Here is an 18172-nt window from a genome sequence, read left to right as displayed (position 1 = left end):
TATCATTAACGATACATGTACACAATTAATAAATTATAACAATGATATATCAAATACTTTATATCGATGATATACTGTGTTTTTTTCCAATTATTGCTCAATATCCCTTCTAATCTTTAATTACGTAAATAGTTTTGAATAGCAAAGTTTTAACACTTTCATAACGATAAGAATAGTAACTAATGTCCCTTTAATAATCATCGCAAACATCTGTTTCTTATAATGTAGCTAAGTATTATGCTATAATTGCAAGCTTATCATACAGAACGTTTTTCTACAGGAGTGTGTCTCCCAAATCTGATTAGATTATAATATAGATTGTGAAGAATGCCGTATATTCAGAAGATTATCATTCGTTAACAAATACGCTGCTTTTTTGTTATGCTTCTTTTTTCTTGCATAATTTGGATTGTAGACAGGTTCCCAGTTTGTATTAAAAAACATAATGCACAATCTTGTATTTTTCGATAAATCAAAGCTATATGGTATGTTTTCAGATGTCCTGTTTACTCATAATGTAGAATATAAACACATGATATATGGATTTTATCGTTTTTGAATTAAGAGAAAATATTGTTTGTATCAATATTTTATTATTGTTTATATTCATCAAAGTTATATTTTTATTTTTCTGACTATTGTGACTGTTCAATTTATCATTTGACATCTGTCTTTTTTTTCGCAATTTTAATTTCAACTTCATCGAATATTAAGCTATTATGAACCAATTGTACATAATTCCTGACATCTTCTAACCATGTGTTACATATAAAAATAAAATCCCGCACCCGGAGGTGGTCCTCAGTTGGCTCCTAACTAAAATTGTGTGCTAGTTCAGTGAAAATGGACGTCACACTAAACTCCAAAACATATAAGTGAACTAAAATTAAAAAACATACTAGACTAACAAAGTCCAGAGGCTCCTGACTTGGGACAGGCGCAAAAATGCGGCCGGGTTAAACATGTTTTGTGTGATCTCAACCCTTCCCCTATACCTCTAGCCAATGTAGAATAAAGAAACAAAAAGCAATACGCACAGTTACATGTACATGCATTATTTCCATTTCTGTAGACATTAATTTATACTTTTTTGTTTTATATACACCTTGAGGGCGTTAGTCCAAATGGGTGTATCTAATGTACACCAATATATTATTGTCAATGCAGATTTGTAGTTGTCAATACTTTAAAGGAGGGATCTTTCTGCGATTCGACCATATATAATTGAAAAGCATGATAAATGCAGGATATCTAATTTCATTTAACAGTATCTTTGTGTACAATTTATATGCAACTACACGTTCAAAGATCCAACTTCTATAGACATTTTAATATATCATTGTACATCCTGTATACGTTATTTAAATGGGTTTCATCAACTGTTTTTCTTTCTACCATTTTACATTCGAAAGAAATAGAAATAACATTAAACTAAAAAGGTAAAACAATGTTTATACCGATCTAGTGGTGTATGGTAAGTAATTATAATAAATTATAAACCTACATTCGGCACAATATGTACGAAACTCCTGGATTCATAACAAGGTATAAATACTCAATAGAAGAATGTCATAATAAATAAGTATGATACGGACGACACTTGCAATCTCGTATTTCTAATGAAAACAAACAGGAAGCAGTATTATATACTGGGTAGATATCTATTATATATTAATACGGTCTTGTCGAAAGATATTCATATAATAACTATAAAACGAAAATGCTGTAAGACTGCCAATGAGACAACAGTCCACTATAGACCAAAATACGTAGAGGATAAGAACTTACAGTCGCCGTATGGCCTTTAACGATGAGTCTTAAAAAAAATGTTTTGATCTACTCATGAATAAAAATAGATAAACAGGCAATGTCATTTAAGATTTAACTTCGTTTTTGTCGTTATTTTACGGAAGTGTAAAAGTCCCATACATTTGTTTTCTTATATGTCTCCTAATGTTTGCGTTATAATGCAAACCTTTGCGAAATAACACAAACAATTGCGTATAATGCGAACCTTTGCGAACTAACGCAAACATTTGCGAAATAAGGCAAACCTGTGCGATATAACGCAAACATTATTTTTTCTTTCTATTTCTTATGTTAGATTTAAGGGAATAAGCTGTTGTAAATAAAGAAAGGTACATGTAGTAAAATTAACCACCCTGTGTACTTACTGCAAAGTAAAATGCCGAGCGTTATGTCCATATCATTGCATAACATTATATATATATAAACTAGTAATTATTGATTGATTGATTTTTCGTTGCTTAACGTCCAGTGAAAAATATTTAATGCATGTTTAGGAAGAGAACACGTTAACAATAAATACAATAGGCAGGTCTTGTATAAGTGGCCATCCAGGATGAAGGTCGGGGAAATTTGGACTGGCACTTTAAAATGAGAGTATTTTGGATAGGGACAGACATTTTGCCTTGCAACAGGCCACCTACGGACCCCTCAAAGAGTTGTTTTAAGGGTTCTTAACTTACTGATAGCGTTACACTCTCTTTACATGAGGCATCAGACTTAACGTCCCCATTCTGACTGGATGTGACTGCAAATACGTACATCCCGCAGAGCCAAAAGGACTTTGTCAAGCGTTTTACTGCCGGTCGAAAGAAGACTACGTGACCATACTTCTATCCCCCAGTCACCCTTTGGGGTCCCTGTTAATGTAGCCGAAAAAAAAACACTTCCAAAGAAAGCGCTTGTTTGAGCATTGTGAAAGATTGGTTAGATCTTTACAAACTACCATTTTGAAATAAATGTATAATATGACGATTTCTTATTATCATAATTATGTAGTATATAATAATTTTCTACGCAAGCATCTTAAATAATCACCTTACTAGATTGAAGTTCAAAATCCCCATATTTTTGTCAATTAAAGAAACTTTATCATATACTGAAATTCGATAAACGATTTCGTAAAACAGCACTATTTTTTTTCCTTCTTCAAAGTAAATCATTTTGAAGCCGAAAGATCGTTTTGTCTACTTGACTCGAGAGTTTCGCAATTGTATGAACTTTTTTGATGCTCTTCCCTACTTTGCCACTTCCCTGTAAATTAAAATTATCGAAAGAGTAGTCTTTCAATTAAAATTGTTCTATTCCATATCAATTTTCAGGTTATATTTATATAATTTTCTGATACAAAAATATTTCTTAATTTGTGTATAATTGTGATACAAGTATTCCTTTATTTTTATGTATATTTATTATAATGAGTTTGTCTGATTTTTATGCTCTCTTTCTTAACTAAATCACAAAAAGGCAGACGGACATGCAAATGCAGATATTTACAAACACCACTTTCAAATTAAATAAAAGAACATAAAATTTAAATTCAATAGAAAAGTTTTTAATTATAAAATATTCAAAACTTAATGAATCATTTAAATCAAAACGTGTGCGTAATATAGCAATTGTGTCGTTAAAAATATGTACAAATGTGTGTTATTAAAACAACTACTCCTTTTTACAACATAAATTTTTTACAATCGTTTCTTTGGTAAACAGTAACTTTTGTGGTTGAATCATACCAATATGAGTTGTTATTACATGTTGTACACGCTACATATCTTTACAGCAGTGATGAAAATAAACCATGATACATCTTTATGCACTTAAATGCCGTATCTTACGATTTAATCTTATCATAATTATCCGATCATGGAAGTAGTTTATTGACAATATAATACTTCCATGATCCAATTAATAGTACCTAAATCAACAAAAGAACACTGTAAAATATTTAAAAAAATAATTCTAAAATTAAAAGAAATATAAAGTTTCTACACGCGGTAAAGAAAATATCGCTATTTACAAAATTAAGATCAGACATATGATTTTAGTTGTTAAATAATTTTGTTATTTGGCATTATTTTAGTTAACAAATACATCGTTATGCATTAAATAAACTTTGATAGATAATATTTTATTTGGTGTTTTGATATTTTATTGTTTCAACATGCATATGACAACAGCATATTATAGCAATAAAAAGATCGATTTATCAAAGAACTATAACCGCAAGTTGTATTTTAAACCGATACTAGTTGTCTCCCTTTGTTAAATTATTTACAACAAACAAAGAGGGTGGTGTCGGGAGAATTTAAGGCGTGTCGATGAAAATCTGACAGTTGTTCATTATAACCTGGTATAAACGCCACTCAAAAATAACTTTTTTTTTCTAGAAATTTCCCAACATTAGTCACGGGGCCCAAAAAACGACTGAAAAAAATATTTAAAATTATAAAATTTTTCTTATCTTATGTATTTCCATAATTTTATGAATTACGAAATCCCATAATATAGTTACAAAATTAGCCGATTATCTAATATTATGAAGTTTCATAATAATGTGTTAAATTAGGATATTTCATAATATTATGCAATTTCCTATTTGCCTCGACTGTTTTACCGTTCTTGAGTTATGTCTCATTATGATATTATATTGAAGCAGAAGCATAATCTGTGTCTCATGGAAACAGTCCTCATTTATTTTACTTATTGAAAGTTGTATACCTAGGAACCCAAATACTGACTCGTAGTCTTATAAAAGAACAACCATTTTAAAAGGTCATTAGGTACGATTTGGACAAAAACATTTAAAACGGTTCTTTTTGTTTTAAGTATAAATAAAAGCGGAATTTGGAATAATATTATATTGTAAGCAATCAGTTCAGCCAAAATAAGGTCCCAAAAAAATCGCTGATACATTATAGACTTGCAAGACAATATTTTAGCCTCTTTGAATCTGAATTTATGTGACCGTCACGTTAACCCCTTAGCTGGAGATGGGTTATGCATGTACTAGACGTGTTAAGCTATTAAAAGGAAATAATATCAATATTGAATGGGAAACCTGTGTGAACCATTTTGTTGACAGATTCGATCCACAAAAAAATTCATACACAGGTAAAAACGATGATAAACATAGTGTTTAAATTTGTAGCTGAAATAACAAAAATATAGAAAAATCTAATTGAACGTACCCGATATTTACTAATATGCATATGTATGTTTATATCAGGTTATATAACCGTCGGTAATCTTCGAAGGTCATCTCGATAGTTAATACAATGACGTCTAGACTTAAACAGACACGAAACGCGGATACATATAATTGAGTCCATGCATTTTTAGGAAGTTGTAAATCAAATATTAGAACTTGATTCAAATCGGTGAACATGAATTTGACAGCTAATGCCCCTTTAACATGTTCAAGTAAAAATTGATTTTCAGTTAACGTTTCATATTATAAAGTCCGTTCACAACTGACAGAAAAGGAAATAACTCGTTTTGATATTGAAACATATGTAATTTCAACGAATGTATCTCACATGACCCTATTCAAAGTACAAAACGTTCGTTAACTTTTCCCTAACTGATTGTGACACAAAAGATCATTACAAACATCAGGATTTTCAACATGAATCTTTATCTTAGGAATACTTGTATTTAAGTGTTTGTAATAATGTTTCAACAAACATCTTGTCATACATAAAAATGCTGATAGTTATTTTCGGATTTACACAGATTATGTAAGAAATATAGATTACTCAAAATAGTCTAATAGACATTTTAGAGGAAACAAGCAATTTAAAAATCGACGAATAAATTTCATAACGTGTGTTTTTTTTTTAACAAAAAAGAAAAAGAAAAAGATATTTTGTCATAATTGTTTCAAATAGTTGTCAGTTATCATTTTTTATCAAGATAATGATTGATCTAAAGCAAAATACAATATCTAAAAAACCCTCCTAACATGGAAGACGATTCCTTCGTGGAGGGCAAACAAACAATTTATTAATACATAAAAGAAACATTTATACCTATATCAATCACTTTTACAATGTTTTAGTAAGATAAATATACATTGTACAAAATGATGTAACTTCCACATTTTCACTATATATGCAATCCAATACAATGTAAGTTTAAAGAACAATATATGTTCTTTTCATTTGTACACTCTGTGTGTGTATTGTAGTGTATGTTGTATAATATTCTGTGTTTCTCTGTTTTTAAATCCATAGCATAGAGATTAAGAATACTAAATCATGTAGATTTAGTATTCTTTATCTCTATGCTATGGATTTAACAACAAATATACGAACTACAAATCATTTTATGTGAATTTGAGGATTAATTTTAAGGATGTTCGCTCCTCTTGTTTTTGAATTTCTGCCAGATTTTCGGAATCCTCTAGTTTTATCCATGTATTGCCATTAAAAATTTTTGCCCACTAACCCCTACTTTTCTCTCCATAATATGATTACATATACTTTAAAATGTCAGTTTTGAAAATCTTATAAAATCCTTGTTATTTTTTCATAGTTTTTGAGTGAAAAAAGGTACCAGTGTTGAATGTATGAAAAATCTAGAGAGAATCATTTCCTGCCAAATTTTCAATGGCTTATATCTCGAAAACAAATACACGGACCCTTCATTTTTTTCTGCTTTTTTAGTTTCTTTATTTATATACTATCAACTTATAACAGTCTTTTAAAAAGCTTGTTATTTTGAAACACAGTAGCGAACATCCTTAAATCAAAACTATCATGCAACATACAGAGGGGCGAATTATACCAACTGGATAATCAAACTCATAAGTCTGAAACAAATTGACAAAATCAAGGCAAATAATGTAATACGACGACAAGAAAAACAACAGTACACAAAATTCAACACAGAAAACTAAAAATTGAGCAACACGAACGTATTTTTATTTAAGTGTTATTTGCAGATTTGAATTCATTAACTCTGTTTCCTTGTTTGTTATAAATAGAACTGCAATGTAAATTCGGTGTTACCTTAAAATCTGTATGCCCAAATAACACATGTACAATGCAATGACAATTTTGAAAAAATTACAAAATTCTTAATTTTGTTACGGAGAGCACGCACAGTAATCGATGTTAAATTGTATTGTGAAATAAAACATACTTTTGGCAACTAAAAAAATGCAGAGAAATACTAATCAATGCCAAAAGAAAATACGACACGACTGGAGGTTAACACTAAATAAACAACTAAAGACCGAATACTGAAGACCGAACTCTAACAAAAACTTGCGGTGATCATAGGAGCTGTAGAAGGGTAAGATGATCCTGCTCCGATAGTGAAACATCAATGTTTATCAATGCAAGAATACATATACATCGCATTCGGAGAGGTGATGTATCAATGGAGGGATAGAGAACTTGATTGTAAATACGACATTACGTCCGTCCCAACTACTGTATGTTTGTAAAAGTATTTTACTTTTTAGACGATGTTGTATAAGTTAGTTGTGCATATAATTTACGTCAATACTTTGCGCAAATAATAAATATCTTACATGTCTCTTAACTGGGATAATGATCATATCGCTATTTAGATAAATTTAGTTAATGATAAAATTAATGTATTTCATAAAGTAGGTTTTGATAATTAACATATGGATCGGACGGATGCTTGATAATTTCAAGATTATACAATGACCTTGCAAGTTTAAGGATACAGGGGTTCAGTTTGTCTATAAAACCATCAGAAATCAGAGTATAGATTATTTATCTGGTAATGGTATTGACACAAATATACCACAATGATCAACCAAATTGTAGTGGAGTCCGTACAACAAGATATATTGTAACGCAAAGATCTAGATAGAATAAAAATATTTTTTTTTAAACTGTTAACAGGTTTATTGTTGTGCACGTTAAAATTTGTATCATACATTTATTTTTATCTTTGCATTGTAACGTTTTTCAGGGAGACCACCAGGTGTATGCGACCAAATATTTGAAACCGAACAAATTGATATGCAACATTTCATCCATGCCTGTGAATTCCTCTATGACAGTATGGGTAAATAAAAAAATATAGCCTTTGATAAGCACCAACACAATGGAAAATGTTAAGATAGGACTATTGTTTGATTACTGATAACTATACAGTTATACTGACGAATGTTTAGGTAGATATTGAGTATACGTTACCGAGACAGCAATTCAACGACAAAAAATCTAACAAAAAACATCTAACAGCAAATTAAAACACTTAACTAATGTCTTGATTTCTTAATAAGTATTTATTAATTCAAATCGTTCTGTGTTTTAAAAGTTGTGAATAATAATTCTATAGAAGCTATCAAATAAACTCATCATAGATACCAGGAATGAAATTTTCAAATCTACCATTAACACAAAATTCTTCATATAATGAAAATAGAATGTTCATTTACAATTTAATAAAATATGTCCTTTATTTACAGGCTAAAAGATTATTTTCATTTACTTTTATTTACATATTTTTACTGTAAGATGTGCAAGGTTTATTAAATCAATTGCCGATTAAACTAATAGATTATCTAGAACTTTTTCTATCGCAGATCTGTATACCTCAAAATGACCGCGGTCGTATAAATGAATTGTATGACGTTGTTGTCGTCGTAGTCGTCGTCGTCGATGTCGTCCAAAGACATTCGGTTCTCAGACAATAACTTGTGTACAAGTGTATGGATCTCTATATGATTGTACCACAAGGTCCTTTATCACAAAAGTGGGGTTGGTATTGATTTTGGGGGATTATTGTTTTAACTGTTCAGAATAAGGGCCCAAAAAGAGACCGACAAAAAAGCATTTTCTTGTTCAGGGCAATAACTTGTCAATTAGTGTACGGATCTCTATCATACGGTCGATACCTCAAAAGGAAGGTTGGGATTGATTCTTTTTTTTTTTTTGGGGGGGGGGGGGGAGAGGGGAGGGGGTGTGACCAAAACCTTTTAGGAATCAGGGAACAAAACGGGATAAAAAAAAAGGATTTTCTGGTTTCCGGACAATTCCTGCGTATAAGTCTATGGATTTCCATTAAAATGGTATCACCATGTTCGATACTAAAGGTTGCACTTTGTATATACAGCTGTTTTTCAAACCAATCCTCTTTTAAGGAGATATAGAATATTCATAGATAATTAATTTTGTTTGCATACTGGTTCCCAGTTATGATCGCCATGTTTCATCTCATAGAGACATAACTTGGGAATGTTACCAGTAAATATTCTTTGCATATTGTTTATATTGAAATCTGTGGTAATCCTACAGTTAAGGTAGGAGTAGTTAAGAAATTTAGTGTTAGTTTAAACTCTTAGAAGTTCGGGGAATATAAACGTTGAAAATATGCCGGACAGCCCTATATTTTGATCTTTGAAAAAATAGTAGTGCATATGAACTTTCCATTCTTGGATATGATTTCTTTCAAAACTTCATAGTAAAAGTGGTACAGTTTTAGCCGTAAAAGGAGTTCCTATGGGAAGTTGCATTGTCAATATTTACAGAAATGCAACTTAAACATGGAAGGTTGGGATTGATTTTTTGGGGTAATGGCCTTACCTGTTTCGGAAAAAGGGTTCAACAACAATACTTTTCTAATACATTGCATGAATTACTCAATTCTTGACTTGATTTTGTTCTTTGATATGCTGAATCTAACTATGTAATTAAATTTTGGATATTGGACCATATTAGGTCCAATTTCAAATATTTAAGTTTTTACACCACATTCATTCTGTGTCAAATATTAAATCACAATCGGAACCCAAAGCTTCATCAAGCTTTCATGTTGTGTCCATACTGGTTCCAACTGTTCAGAGTCCGACATCTGTGGTTTATCACGCTTCGCCCTGCAGAACATTTAATTCGAATTTTGCTTTTGCAATTTTTTAAATCCTGTAATTTGTAACGTGTAAAAAAAATGTCACTATTTACGGTAAATTTATTTTTGAATGTTTCATTTCTGTCCACATAACTGTTTAATGTATTGTGTATTTGCCGTTACTACAACAGTTTCATAATATATTTTTTCAATGACGGCAAATCGTAATACTTTTATCCAACATCACGAATGCTGTCTTTTGATATGATTGTGAAAATCATTTTTATTAAATCGGTTGGCAAATAATTTGTGTTTGATTCTGACCACGGGATGAAAGTAACAAAATTAATATATCTTGTTAGGTTTAAAATTTTCAAAATACTCATAAAGGTAAACGTCCATTGATAATTCTCTGAATAAAGGAGGATTAAGACCAAACGTCAATGACACAGTAGATTATTTAGTTCAACAGAAAATTGGTTTTTCACATTTGTATTATTCTGAATTCTATTATCATCCTATTTTATAATTTAATCTTCCAGTTTTTGGTAATGTAGATAAATTCCATTTCATATTTTTTTTTATTTGACCTGTCGTTGTCTTGTTTCTCTTTCGGATCTTCTTTCTGATCATTGGCAAATTTGTATTCTAGGTATTTTATTACAATTTAGACACTTAGTTCGAAAAGCAAAAACGAGATGGTTTCGTTAGTATCTTTTGAATCTAAGTTTGATTTCCTCAACTAACTATAATTGATATTTGAACAAATTCATATATATATAACATGTCCACAAATACGTATCTTTCATTATCAGCGATTATGTTATTTTCTTGGCTTTGTGGCATTTACTGTCACACATGGTAGCTAGTATACTAAGATCTTAATATTATGTTTACCTTTTATACCCACAACTTTTGATACGTTTACTGAACATCAGTGAACTAACTTTTTGTTCATTGATAAGCTGCAAAAACATTTAAACAAAAACAAGCTTCTCATGTAATGTATATCAACCACACTAAATTTTAAAATACTTCAATGGCATTGTTCTTTCAGATAGAATTCGCTTGCTGAAGGATTTTACAGTCTTATATCTTCCATCAAATGTGGAATTTGAAAAAATATTCATCTTCCAAAAGGTTATGACATCTCGTAAAGTAAACATCAAAGGTGAACTACACAACTCAATTGAGTCAAATCAGATCGTTCTATGTCGACATATACTCATTAACTTCAACAAAAGTGTCATGTGTCCACTATTACAAGAAGCTTTAGATAAAGCTATTAAGACTAAACGTAGAAACACAATGAAGGCTATGACTTCCCAAATCATTAAATACTTTTTTCAAATTCATGAGAAAGTGTTTGACAGACTAACAAGTATTTGGTTAGGCATCGAATGCACTTGTGAGACATCAAAAGTTGTCAGTTACGAAGATTGTCTGTATTCCTCTTCAAAGCCCAAAATAATTATTGAAAGATATCCTTCACACTTTAAAGAAACATTCGAAGACAAGATGTTCTACGGTTTCTCGATAAGGATTATAGAAACAAACTCTAAAGAAGCAAGATTTGTTGCAAATCAGATTTTTCAAAATTCTGGAACTCAATTGATAGAGGGAAATATATCCGGGAAAGTAGCAAAAGATCTATTTGGAAAACATAGTAATTTATCTATTATATATCCTTCTTCAATGAAGTCGAAAGGTTTTAAGAATACTGGATCCCATAAAATCGAGAATCTGAACTGTATTAACCTCGTTTGTACTGTAAAAGGAGTTATACCTGTAGGAGATACTCATTTTCCTTTAGAAATTGAAGGTGTTGAAACGGATGTGTTAGAAGGAGCAACACATTTACTTGGCTCTTTTAGAATTGGTGATGTGGTTGAAAAGATGAATGCTCAATCTTGTGGTACGCTAGGAGGATTTGTAAAATATTATGGATTGGACACATTTTTAACATGTGCTCATGTTGTCTTTGGAGCGGATATTGTACATTCAATAACAAAAAATAAGATACATCTTGAAAAATGTCATATGATGACGGACAAAAACATTTCCGATATAACAGAATGTATATTGATTAGGCATACATTCAAACACGATGATCATAATCCATCTGAAACGAGTATCGATGCAGCCCTGGCAGTAATCAATGGTGGCGACCTTAACATGTTCAACATTGCAAATGACGATAGGAGAAGGCAATGCTGCACGGATTTAGGTATGCCAACTTCATGTGTATGCATTAAAAAACTGAAAAGCAACCATATATTTACACGTTGAATTTTCAAAAACAAAATAACACTACATTTCTAGCAACACAGTTATACTGGTTAGAAAAAGTGATAACATATTTAAATTACCAAATATGTTTGATAAATTTTGAGATCAAGACACTCATAACGAGAAAAATTGAAAAAAGCTTTTATGTTCTGCGATTTTTTTGGAATTAAGACAATCGCGATTTGGGAAAAACCTATTAGCATTCTATTTTCTAACCAAATTTTTGCAAAATGCTTCTTTCGCAATAACATAAAATACAACCCGCGCGAAAAAATGACAGAAAACAAAAATATGTATGTTCAGGGTGCATGTGACGTTGTTGATAAAATTCAACACCCGTGCAAAAAAATAATGTATCGAAATCGCGAAATCAATCATCAAAAAGACACATTAACAGTATCAATTAATTCACACCCTTTCAATATTAACATCTTTTATATTTTTTCCTCATTCCTAAAAATATGTTATAGGATCATATATTACGTTCATTGACATATTCAGGAATAACAATTCTTCAATTAATACTAGATTACTATGTTTTACAAAGTAACTGATTATTTAACTTGAAAATTTATTGCACTTTCCCTATACGAGCCATTGGTTTTCAAGGGGTATTAGTTGTCAAAATCATGTTCACCGATTTGACTAGAAATCTCATGTTTGATTTATAATATACTAAAACGTTTATTCAAATTACTATAAGTCTAAAATTAAGGAATAACTGTACTGTAGTTGAGGAGTTGCCACCGTCAATTGGCAATTTGACGGTCGCAAATGCAGTTTTACTGGCGACGCGTAGCGGAGACAGTCAAACGGATATTTGCGACCGTCAAATCAAAATTGACGGTGGCAACTCTTCAACTACAGTACTGTTATTCCGATTCTAATGCATTACAAAAAGAAATAATACGTTAAAGCTTGAAAAAATGTATGAATTTGAAATTTAATAAAATTCCGCGAAACTTCATGAATGATTTTGGCGCAAAGACGTCATGGCTAAACATGATGTTATACAAATGAAAACTTAAAAACTGAAGGTTATTTCGTTATTTCTACGATTCAAATTTGGATAAAATCACATCAAAACGGCAATTTTGAGGTAGGTGTTGTTTTATTTTCGATAATATTGTAGTAATCGAACATTTGTTGATCCATGAATTCAAAATGGCGGGTCCCTCCTTAGTTACGACTGGTCAACTGTGGATTTGACGGTAACTTTTAGCCAATGAAAAAAATTGTTACATAAAATTGCATTAGAATTAGCAATAAACGATGCATGGAGTCGAATATATAAATCATTATTTCGTTTGAATCTTTGTCTAGACGCAATCTAGCTAATTAACCATCATGAAGACCTCTAAAGTCTAACTTCTGTCATATAACCAGATGATAAGATGAATAGAAAAACAGATAGATAGTGACCACGTGCATTTGGATTTTCCTAGGTCTGTTTAGTTTCATGTTAAATGCTAAAAAATAAGTAAACTATCGATTTTACCTGTAGGTTATAGATTTTTTAAGGATCGGATCAGTCAACGAAATAGTTCACCCTTGTTTTGCTTTCAGTGTTGATTCTTTTTCTTTTACATGTTGTAATAGCTGAACACGACTCGAACATTTTTTTTATAGCTATTTTGACAAAATTAGGCAAAATTAACTGCTTATCACGAAATATTACTTCAAAATTCCGCTTTTAACATTACTTCAAACAAAAAGATTCGTATCTAAAATATTATCTATATTGTAGTTTGGGTGTGAATCAAATATGTAGGGGAAAGATTGTGGGTAGTTATTATTCGTTGAATACGATTGTTTTTGGTTTTCGTGGATGCCCGGGATCTACGAATTTCAATGTCTAACGAATACAAATTTTCTATAGGAATTTAGGTAGACTTTAACAAAACCATGAAATCAAATATCCATAAAACGCTATGTTTCCTCAATTCACGAAAATTGGCACCCGCGAAAATAAATGAATCCACAGTATATTGTATCTATTGCCAAGAAACAAAACCAATAACGAACTGTTCCTTTGTCTTTTCTTTTTGTCAGGTTTGTCATCACCCTATTTGAATAACAATGCTATCGATCCAGTAACATTGCGAAATGCTAAAGCATTTTGTGGAATTTCCGGAAATCAGATGTGTGATTTAAAAACCGAAAAAAAGAATATTCTTGTAAGAACCGGTACACATATTCAATCCAGGGGAATTAAGATGTATAATCAGCTATGCATCTATGGAATGGAGTTTCATGAAGGAGATTCAGGGACTTGTGTTTATGTTCATACTTCGGGTTACAAAAGACTAACTGGTTGTATCGGGATGTTAATAGGAAAGTCAACGTGCGAAAACTATGTGTTAACACCGATGAAAGAAATACTGAAAATATTTGATTTGTAAATCATATATTACTCAAATGATAGGTATAGGCAAGAAAATATTTCGAAAGGATTTGCATGACGCTTTTTTTTTGTTCAAAGTTTCAAAATAACGTATGTATACTTCTACTTATTCAAAGTGAATAGAGAAGTATGGGTTCAAGTTTGTGCAATTTGCTCATAACTGTTTAGTCTCAAAGCTATGTTGTATATATTGTGATTGACATTATCTAACTGTAGTATGACATCGTATCTTTATTAAACTATCTGTAGAATTAATGATTTTGTTTTTACAATAAAATAATGTGAGAAAATTACAATAAGGCAATAAAAACAACAAGTTGACTAAAAAGAAAACAAGAAGATCAAAAAGACTGAAAATTGGACACGAAGAAGCAAAATGAACTTACACACGCATTTGGGCGAATATCGGTACTCCAAAAAAAGGCCAGAAGTTCGCACAAAATGTCCTGTAACTCTTTCTAAATCTATAATGAGGTCACCAGACAGTGATTGTTTTTAGTCTGTCTTCAATGGTAATTTTTATCTTTTATTTATCTGAAAAATCTAATATAAAAAACGGAAAGTGTTGTTAAGTTATTTTTTTAAGATATTTCTTGTTGAAAACAAAAATCGGTAAGGTTCAGACATTTAGCTTGCGTTCAATCTTTTTCTTTTACAAACAGCTCAGTTGTCTTCAGTTGTTACATCAATTGTAACCTTATTCATATTACCGTTACTTATGATATAATTTATTAAAAGAGAAAGAAACATTTTGTTTTTGTTGGATGGAAATTATAATAATTATAATACTTCTATATATAAACAAATAAAAGAAAAACATATTTTTGCTTCTAGTAATTGATTCAAAAGACTATTTGCCAGTTGAAAAAATTCAAAGACGATTACACCGGTTAATAGATTTCGGATATTTTTCATACTTATATGACTTCATTTTCTATTCGTGTGGTTTAGACTTTACAAATGGAAACTTGAAGACTTAAAATATTAAAAACGGTATAATGTGTATGTGTCTGTCTTCGCAAGAACAAATTTATATTAAACTTGCAAAGAGAATTGTAAAGAAAAAGATAATAAATGTGATTGATTAAAAGAGCTGCAACATAGAAAAGGGAATGGTATGGGTCGGTTATCTTCTTTATAATTTTACATTATTTCTGTTGTACTGTAATATAATTTAGTTTGCAGTTATTATACGGATGATAATTTTACACTAGGAATACTGGTTTTGATTACAATAAATAAGATATTTACAAATGCCACACCTGTAAGAAATGTATACAAAAATAGGAAGATATAGGAAAACTGCTAATGAGACAACTCATCAGCAGAGACCAAATGACGTAGAAGTATGTCACTGTACGGCCTGCAGCAATGAGCAAAACTCACATAGCAAAGGAAGCAATAAAATGCCCTGAAAAGGAAAATGTGAACTTTCGAACGAGACAACTAACAGCCTTATGTATATACAAAACAATATACAAAAACAAATATGATACACAGCAACAAAGGAATACCACTGAATTGCAGTCTCATAGCTTTAGACAGCCAATATAGAATTTGGTGAATCTAAACATGTTAGCAGCGCCCAACCTTCCTCTTAAACCTGGGATTGGGGCAATAGGAAATCAAAAGAACAAACTGAACAAAACAATAAAAAAATAGCAACAATTAAACGACAACCGCTGAATTATAAGATCCTGCCTTGAGACAGGCACATTTGGAATGAGGCAGGATAAAACATGTTTGCAGGCGTTCAACCCTTCCCATACCTGGGAAAGTTGTGTAACAGCACATCATAAGAACAAACAGTACATCATGTGGATATGTACTGTTATTTCAGAAATTAGGGTGTATATTTATTATTGAGATTAACGCGACTTGGAGAGTATCGTAATAATAAGAACTCGTGTTCTGATAAAAGGATACATACATCGGTATGCAGATTTTCCTAAAATTGCTATAACTAATCTCCAATTTTTGTATTTTCTCCAAAATTCGCAATAATAAATATACGCCTTAATTCCTGAATTTACAGTACATATCCACATCATTCTATAATTTTTCTTTTGCCAAGTGGTTTCTCAGGTAGAGAATCATTACATATCTTCCTATTTTTGTAATTCAGAAAGTTTTTTTTGTATGACAAAACACTTGACATCAACTTATGTGGGGTTCGCATCATGAAAATGCATAACAAGAACACAACATTTAATATATAGGAAAGGAGATAGGTGGTTACCTCAATGAGACAATTTTCAAACGAAAAATAAAACATCTACAGTTTCACATACATGCCAGGCATAAATCGCTATGAGTTAAAAAAAAAAGGAGTTTGTAAGCAATTTTAACAATTGTTGAATGCCGTAACACGTTAAGATCCAACTACCAATTACCATTGACAATGTTTCTAAAATGTCAGATTGAGCAAAAACATATGGAGCTGCCTATTTCAATTGAATAACAAATGATTCACAGAAAATATACAATAAAACCAATTTACTGTGTAACAGAAATAACACTTTAAAAACATACTTTAAATTTGGTTTAAAAGCAAACAAAAACATGTGCAGTGCACATATAGCATTGAGAAAAGTTGTCCACAATAAACAAAAAGAAATTATCAGAAAGGGAAGGAAATTGATTCAGTAATTGCTGTTTGTTTAACCTCAAGTTGCAAAATGTTTCTGTATGTTTTTGTTGTATATCATATTTGTGTTTTGTAAACTGTTTTGTACATTATACTTTAATAGCTTGTTGAGAAATTGTAAGAACTTGTCATTAGGTTCGAACACTTTATTTATCATGAAAAATCTAAGATAACTTCCGAATGACCATTTGTTGTATACTGTTACTGTAAACAAAATTTCGAAACTAAGAAATAGCACATGGTTCTTAGATTTGGAAGTATGTACTTTTACGTCAAATTCAATTTCAATGCAAGTTACTTACCAATTTAAATAAATATTTTACTGTTGGATTCTAATATATGCATTTAACAGAATTTCAGAATTGTCTAATAACAGTGAATTCATTACAAGTATAACTTAAAAAAGTATTTTGAATATCAAATTACAAGAAACTACAGATATTCTAAAGGTAGAAAAACAAATTAAGGACATTTGTTTTTATAATTTGTATTAAATATATTGTGTGATTTTCAAGATATAGAAACAAAACAGATGTGTCCAAATGTGCATCACAACTGTTAAAGTGTCACAGCAGGCAGTACGTATTCAAAAATTTGAATGATACAAAAAAGATAAGCATAGGACGAGACGCAAATTCGTGAAACGTTCTGTATCTTAAGAGAAAGAAAAAGGAGAGAGAAAAAAAGAGTTACACATATTTAACAATTGGTCAAATAAACAGACTCTGTACACACGAAGTCAAACGATAGACTAAAGAATAAAATGTTGATTGACATAAGACGATTTTTAAATAATCCTTATTTCACACATGTAGGTGTATGTCCACTAATTTGGTCTCGGAGGTACTACCAATCCAAAATCTTTGCTTCTGTCAATACGTATATATCCTGAACCACTAGAATCACCTGGGATCCCTTTAGAGTAGGTCATGGGTGTACCATCAAAGAATGTCCATGCATTGCTTACATCAGTTGTATTCTTTCTTTGTATACAAACACCCGTCGGATAGAAAAAGCCAATATTTGCTGTAAAACAAAAAAACACTGTTAAGGTAAATTTGTTTTAATTTATTGCTCATAACAGTTGGACATCGCGCATCAATGGAAATGCTTAATGCAATTTATCATTTTAAGTGATAAGTAATAACAATATATGTGATCGAACTTAACTACTTACTGACTGTAGTTTGTAT

The 18172-nt window shown here is 30.8% G+C and overlaps 1 protein-coding gene across 1 annotated transcript in view; it reads left to right on the top strand.

Annotated features, from left to right (window-relative positions):
• Positions 1-14587, top strand: part of LOC127723528 (uncharacterized) — a 56471-nt gene extending 41884 nt beyond the window's left edge. The window contains exons 7-9 of the mRNA XM_052230168.1: positions 7759-7854; positions 10697-11866; positions 13981-14587. Of these exons, the coding sequence (XP_052086128.1) occupies positions 7759-7854; positions 10697-11866; positions 13981-14330 (1616 nt within the window). The 3' untranslated portion in view covers positions 14331-14587. The remainder of the gene's footprint in view (positions 1-7758; positions 7855-10696; positions 11867-13980) is intronic.
• Positions 14588-18172: the final 3585 nt, after the last annotated feature.

This window comes from Mytilus californianus, unplaced genomic scaffold (genome assembly GCF_021869535.1).
Source record: "Mytilus californianus isolate M0D057914Y unplaced genomic scaffold, xbMytCali1.0.p SCAF_13, whole genome shotgun sequence".
NCBI lineage: Eukaryota > Metazoa > Mollusca > Bivalvia > Mytilida > Mytilidae > Mytilus > Mytilus californianus.
This window is presented reverse-complemented; position numbering and strand designations above follow the sequence as displayed.